The 7,036-nt window shown below is 38.9% G+C and overlaps 1 protein-coding gene across 1 annotated transcript in view; it reads left to right on the top strand.

The window, feature by feature from the left end:
* LOC101980291 (poly [ADP-ribose] polymerase 14-like) overlaps positions 1–7,036 on the top strand; it is a 144,309-nt gene that overhangs the window by 71,173 nt on the left and 66,100 nt on the right. Inside the window, 2 exon segments of the mRNA XM_013351166.1 lie at positions 1,460–1,475; positions 1,750–1,779. Of these exon segments, the coding sequence (XP_013206620.1) occupies positions 1,460–1,475; positions 1,750–1,779 (46 nt within the window).

Here is a 7,036-nt window from a genome sequence, read left to right as displayed (position 1 = left end):
AAGAAATAAAAAGAAGTCAGGTTAATCCAACATAAGGATCATGGAAGATAGAAAAGTATCTGAATTCTATTTTGATGTGAATGGAAGGAATTAAAATTTATAAATGTTAATATCATAATATGATGATATTTATAAATGTTATATGTGTTTTATAGACAATTTTTGTGAAACTTATAAGTGCAACTAACCATCAGCCTAGCAAGGCATGTCTACTAGTACTATAGTGGCCCATGGAAGTAATCAAACACTTACTTGGGCCTAAGGTTACTTCCACAAAATGAAGCCTACGCTTAATAACAGTAGTATTAGTGCCAAAAACTAAGCTCAACATGTCTTGAGGAAGGTTGTTTCCTAATTTTCCAAGAAATCACCACACTGACATCCAAAGGGGAAATACCAGCTTGCATTCCCACCAGCAATGCAGAAATGTTCTATTTTCCCCACAGCTTCTCCAGCATAAGTTATCATCAGTGTTTTTGATCTTGGCCATTCTTACAGGTATAAGATGGAATCTCAATGTCATTTTGATTTGCACTTCTCTGATTACTAAGGATGTTGAACATTTTATTACATGTCTTTCAGCCATTTTAGATTCCTCTGTTGAGAGTTCTCTGTTTAGGTCTGCACTCAATTTTTTTATTGGATTATGTGTTCTTTTGATGACCAATTTCTTGAGTTCTTTGTATATTTTGGAAATCAGACCTCTGTCTGATGTGGGGTTAGTGAAGATCTTTTCCCATTCTGTAGGCTGTTGTTTTGTCTTGTTGACCATGTCCTTTGTTTTACAGATTTTTTTCAGTTTCAGGAGGTCTCATTTATTAATTGTTTCTCTCAGTGTCTGGGTTGCTGGGGTTATATTTAGGAAATGGTCTCCTGTGCCAATGCATTCAAGTGTACTTCCCACCTTCTCTTCTATAAGGTTCAGTGTGGCTGGCTTTATGTTGAGGTCTTTGACCCATTTGGACTTGCGTTTTGTGCAAAGTGATAGATATGGGTCTATTTTCATTCTTCTACATGTTGATATCAGGATGCTTTTAATAGAAGAAAGGGAAAGGTTTTCAGGAAAACTGAAGGTCATTACGCACCTGCTGTACAACCTGGGGTCTGTAAGTTAACTGTCTTTCTCTTTTGTCTTTGTAGGTTTTTTGGTCTTTGTAGGTTTCTTGAAATATTACCCAAAAGTTTTCATTTTATTGGAAGCACTTAGCCAGTGATGGAGGCACCATGCAGAGGCCATTTATGGAGGATGTCTGGCCTCAACGGCAGGAAGTGATTCTGTCAGTTAGGGTTTGCCTCCGGTGAACAAACCACTTTGTCCAAAGTAACATAGTAACAGAACCTGAAGTAGCACATAGGCTCAGCCTCCCTGGCATAGTGATACATGGCTGAAATCTCAGCACATGGGAGGCTAAAGCAGGAAGATTGTCAGTTGTGTAGCCAGCATGGGATTCATAGCGAGACCTTGATGGAGGAAAGTCATTGGCTAATAAAGAAACTGCCTTGGCCCATTTTATTGGTTGGAACATAAGTGGGTGGAGTAAACAGAACAGAATTCTGGGAGGAAGAGGAAGTGAGCTCAGACTTGATAGCTCTGCTTTCTGAGACACATACGATGAAGCTCCAACCCAGGATGGACATAGGCTAGAATCTTCCCAGTAAGCACACCTTGGGGTGCTACACACATGATTAGAAATGGGCTAGTCCAGGTGCAAGAGTTAGCCGAGAAGAGGCTAGATATAATGGGCCAAGCAGTGTTTAAAAGAATACAGTTTGTGTGTTGTTATTTTGGGGCATAAGCTAGCGAGGAAGCCAGGGTGCTGGGGATGCAGCCCCTCCGCTCCTATTACTACAAGACCTTGTCTCAACAAGGGAACAAACAAGCAAAAATGAAATGAAAAAGTAATGTAAAGACTCACAGAGTGGTGGCTCATGCCTTTATTCCCAGAATTTGAGAGGCAGAAGCAGGCTGATCTCAGTGAGTTCGAAGCCAGCCTGGTCTATAAAGTGAGTTTCAGGACAGCCAGGACTATAACACAGAAAAACCCTGTCGAGAAAAAAAGTAACATAAAGTCTCAATATTTCTTGTATGACCCTGATGAGTTCCCTAGGGATTCAATGAGGCTGCTTTTCCACCAGCATTGCAATGGATTCTTTGCCCAGTTCAACTTCTGTGTCTCCTTTCCACTGGTAGCCACCTCAAAGTCACTTCCTGATAAACTTCCCGCACACTGCACTTCATGTTAAAGTCCTGTCCTCAGGGAAACTAATTTGCAATGAATGTAACTAGGGTTGACATTTTCAAGTCTTTTAATTACCTGCATAGAGGGCAAGTCAGTAACTTTGAATAGGTACCAACTTCTCAAGCTGTGTGTTTCTCACAGTCCAACTGCTGTGCTGTGCCTCTTTGGAGGAATCAACATCTTTGCAGACTCAAGTCAAATGTTCATGACATTTCGACACTCTGGCTATCAACAGCAAGAAACCACCTTATAAACTCTTTGATCCACAAAAGATTTTTGGGAAATCTTTTCTGTTTCCTTGAGTCAATGATATACCTCAATTAAGCAAATTAATTCTTCATCTTACTTATCAACTATTTTGTTAAATCTAACAGTCTGTCAGTGACTCAAATGCATTTTCAGAAACTTCAGTAAGAATGAGTCTTGTTTTATACCAGGCAGTAACCTGATTTTTCATAAGTTATTTTAGCTACCTTTCTCTTTTTAATAGCTACTCCAATTTAGTGACATAAAATGGCAATAATTGGCCAGGTGTGATGGTGTGCCCTTTTATCTCAGCTCTAGAGAGGCAGAGGAAGCTGGAACTCTGAGTTCCAGGTAAGCCTGCTCTACATAGTGAGTCCCAGGACAACCAGCCCTACAAAGCAAGACCCTGCCCTGAGAAAGAGGGGGAGTTCTCTGTGTGTAGCTTTGGTGCGGGTGCTGGAACTAGCTCTTGTAGACCAGATTGGCCTCAAATTAACAGAGATCCACCTGCCTCTGCCGCCCAAGTGCTGAGATTAAAGGCATGTGCCCGGTTTATTTTTAAAGTCACTTGATTTATGATTTTCTTTGTTCTATAACCCTTCAACTTCATAAACTGTTGTCACATTGGAACACAGTATTTTGAGTTATCTAAATCTGTGTTTCTGTACTGTGGTCTCTTATATTTAGCTCCAGAACAAACTCTCTCATCCTGTATGTGGTGAGAGCTGTGCTCTGTCTATAGAAGGATCCCCTGAAATTTGCATTTGAAAACTATAGGTGATACATACATACTTTAGATGCTGAGTTTTCAATCTCAAAGTTCTTGCTGTCCTTCTTCCCTTGGACAGCTAGGTGGTAGTGTGGATCTTGATTCACCTCCCAGGTTAGGCTGCAAGATGAGACACACAGACAGAGGACAGACTGAGAGGCAAAAGTTAAATGAAGCAATGTGAGTAAATTTCTAAATTAAAAAGTGATAAAATTGCTATTTAACAGTCACTAAATATGAAAGGGAAAGGAAATTATGAAAACAGTTTAAATTTATTAAAACAAACAAAGGTAAGGGATAAAACAGAAGACACAATAAAGTTCTATTACACTTATTTATCATTTGTCTCATGTGAGCAGGTTCCACAGCAAACATGAGGGGACCAGAGGACAATTGGCAGGGCTTAAAGTAGCTTGGGGTGTCAGGCTTGGCAGAAAGCACCCTGAGGTATCTCACCTGCCTAAAAAGGCACAATCTAAAATGCCTGAGGAACATTGAAAACCAAACAACTTTGAGATGATCTGAATATCATTCATTCATCCAAGCACTATCACCATGGAGATGGCATGGCATCCAGCATCAAGGATGTGACAAATGACAGGATAAGTCTCCTTCTAAGGAATTCGTTGTCTACCGTGGGAGAAAGGCATTAGATGGGTCATATAATGGAACAAAACACCACCAGTCTTAAAGGAGAAGTAGAGGGTGTGATGTGTTTAACTGGATTTTAGAACTCAGGGAAGATTTTTCTGAGAAATATGTCAAAGACAAATCAGAACTTGCAGAATTAAAATATAAGAAGGTAAATGAAGGGGCTGGTGAGATAACTTAGTGCTTAAAACACTGGCTGTCCTTCCTGAAGACTGGGGCTCAAGTCCCATGTCGACATATGAGCTCATTATTGCCTGCAATTCCAGTTCTATTGGACCTGATGCCCTTTTCTGGTATCTTTGGACATATGTAAGGAATACAACTGTATACATAAAAGTAAAAATATTTTTTTTGAGACAGAGTTTCTCTGTGTAACAGCCCTGGCTGTCCTGAAACTTATTTGGAGACTAGACTGGCCTCAAACTCACATAGATCTTCTTGCCTCTGTCTCCCAAGTGCTGAGGTTAAAGGCATGCACCAACGCTGAAATGGGATTCCCCTCTACATGCTGTGAATACCACTGGTTAATAAAGAAACTGCTTTAGCTTATTGCAGCACAGAAGAGGGCATGGCAGGAATTCTAAGCAGATAGAGGAGGAGAGGGTAAGCAGAGTCAAGGAGAAGTGATGTAGCTGCCATAGGAGACAGATGTTGGATGTAGAAAGAATACTTCCTGGTAGGCAACAACCATGTGGCAATACACAGATTAATAGAAATGGGTTAATTTAAAATGTAAATTCTAACCAATATGAAGCATGAGCAATAGGCCCAAAGCAGCTTCTTTATTAACCAATGGTATTCACAGCATACAGAGGGGATTTCCACATCACCTCCTCTTTTCTGTCTAAATAAAAAGGAAAGTTTTAACTTTAACATAGTAAAATTAATGCAACAAAACAGTTATCAAGCAAAAATTATAGTTATATCATTAATATATACTTTATTTTTATCATAACTAAGGAAAACTATAATTATAACTATCTATTATTCAACTCCATCAAAGACCCCAGAAGAATATAATATTACTTTACTTTACAGAAAGTACATTGTAAGCAACTTCCAAAACTCTAGAATTGACAGAGACATCTTGCTGCCTGAACAGTCACCAAAGTTTTTTGGTACCATTGGTGCATCGATCTTCAGCCTACAGGCCCATAGCATCTGGCAGACTTTTCCATAATGCAGGAAATTTCAAAGACAGTTTTGCCTTCATTGTCAGTTTGTCAGTCACTTTCTTCTGTGTCCTACAGAATGTTTGGCAGATTCTTTCATGAAGCAGGAACCCTGAAAGACTGTCTCATCTTCTTTAGGCAACTTCTGCAATTATTTTTCTGTGGATTCTGCATGTCCAGTTCATACAGAATAACATCAAGCAGTCCAGGCAAAAGCAGTATTTTTGTCCAAATGGCTAACAAACTCAATAAGGAGCCTCTCTGATGCTCATTATCCTCTTGAAGAAGCTTGGTGCTGCCCGGAAAAGATGTGTCTCATTGTCATGAAAAGTTCTAAGTTCTTAAAATATTTTAAAAGCCACATTCTGTTAATTTTTGAAAGGTTTGAAGAATACCTAGCCATCTGAAATATATCTCTGTACATATAGAAAACCTAATATGACTACAAGCTTGACTATTATAGATGACTATTAACCTATAGTTCTTAATTATACATTAGATGTTTAAATGAGTTCTGCAAACATGATACCTTAATCAAGAGCATATATAAAAAACAAAAATGACCTTAAATTTGTATCAATAGACAAAATTCATACAATGCAAAGCATTCATCTCTATAGCATATCCCTCTTTGAATGCAAACAAAAATTTATAAACAATATTTAGGAATTTGGGCATAGTTCTCTCCAAACTGCTTCCTGCTTTTTTTTGGGTGAAATATTTTTGGGTATTCACGGAGACCTTTCAGGTAGTCTTGGTCCATCAAACCACATTAGTCTGGAAGAAATCCACAGGTTCTCATCCTCTGCAGAAAAAAAAGAAGAACCTCTTTTCCAAAGCAACAAATCTTTAAACCCAAATTTTGAAGTGAAGATGACTATAAAATATATATGTTGGTTTAGCTTAGCAGTTCCTACAATGAAATGTGTCTCTGTACTTACCTCATTCACAGTAAAAAAAAAAATCAAAGAAAATACAATAATATACATAATCCAGACTCTCTTTGTATATTCCATCTTTATGTGGCTTATTTTCTTTACTCCTTTAATCTAAAGACATTGTTTTATTTTTAAAATCCTTTTCTTTCTTTTATAACTGTCTATATTCTTTTTCTTCTCTCTCCCAAGCCTATGTACATTTATCCAACACTGTGACTCATTTAGAGGTCTTTTCCATCTGAATTTGTCTTTATTGCATGTGTATTTTCTCACCAGAAGCACTTTTTTTTTCTAAATGCTAAATAGGCATAGCTAGGACAAATTCTGCAGCCCTGATTGTTGGCTCTGCCCAATCCAACATGGCAGAGGCATGTTCTGTGCCTCTAAGAGCCATGCACATTGCCCCAGCTCCAGTGTCACAGTGGGTCTATCCACCATTAAGCAAATTTTAACATGCTTCTCATAGACCCCATTTAAGTGCTCGGCCTCCTCCTGAAAGAACCAGAGCTGTTTGCAACTAACATGAACCAGGAAGCCCTCCCCTAAAGCTGTGCAGCCTTTGCTGCCAATGCTGAGTCAGGAAGACATCTCTTAAAGGAGCTGTGGCACCCCTGCTAGCCACCAGCAATCAGAGCCCATCCCCCCACAGAAAAATGCTGACCACCAAGAAGCCGTGCTTAACTCTGTTCTTTTGTGTCTAGAATTCTTTTCCTAGCTTTTTCAGGTTTTATGTGGATGTAGTCAGCCCCATGTTGGCAGACCAATTTGTCAGTAAAAATAATTTTTTAGAGAAAGTAAATGAAAACATTCAAGTAGAATGAAACACTGTTTCTCAGTGGAGTGGATTAGTGGTGGCCAGTCATTATCCCCATCCACAGATATCAACAAATCTCAACAAAATAGAGAAAGCAGGAAGTTTTGACATGGAGGAGAAAAACTGAGTCAGTTACTGAGAATCAGAGGAATAAGACTCCAGCTCTTAATGACTTTCACAGACTGTTAGGAGACATTTCCAGTCTA

The sequence above is a fragment of the Microtus ochrogaster genome, chromosome 2 (genome assembly GCF_000317375.1).
Source record: "Microtus ochrogaster isolate Prairie Vole_2 chromosome 2, MicOch1.0, whole genome shotgun sequence".
Classification (NCBI taxonomy): domain Eukaryota; kingdom Metazoa; phylum Chordata; class Mammalia; order Rodentia; family Cricetidae; genus Microtus; species Microtus ochrogaster.
The sequence above is the reverse complement of the archived record's forward strand: the minus strand, read 5'-3'. Positions and strand labels throughout refer to the sequence as shown.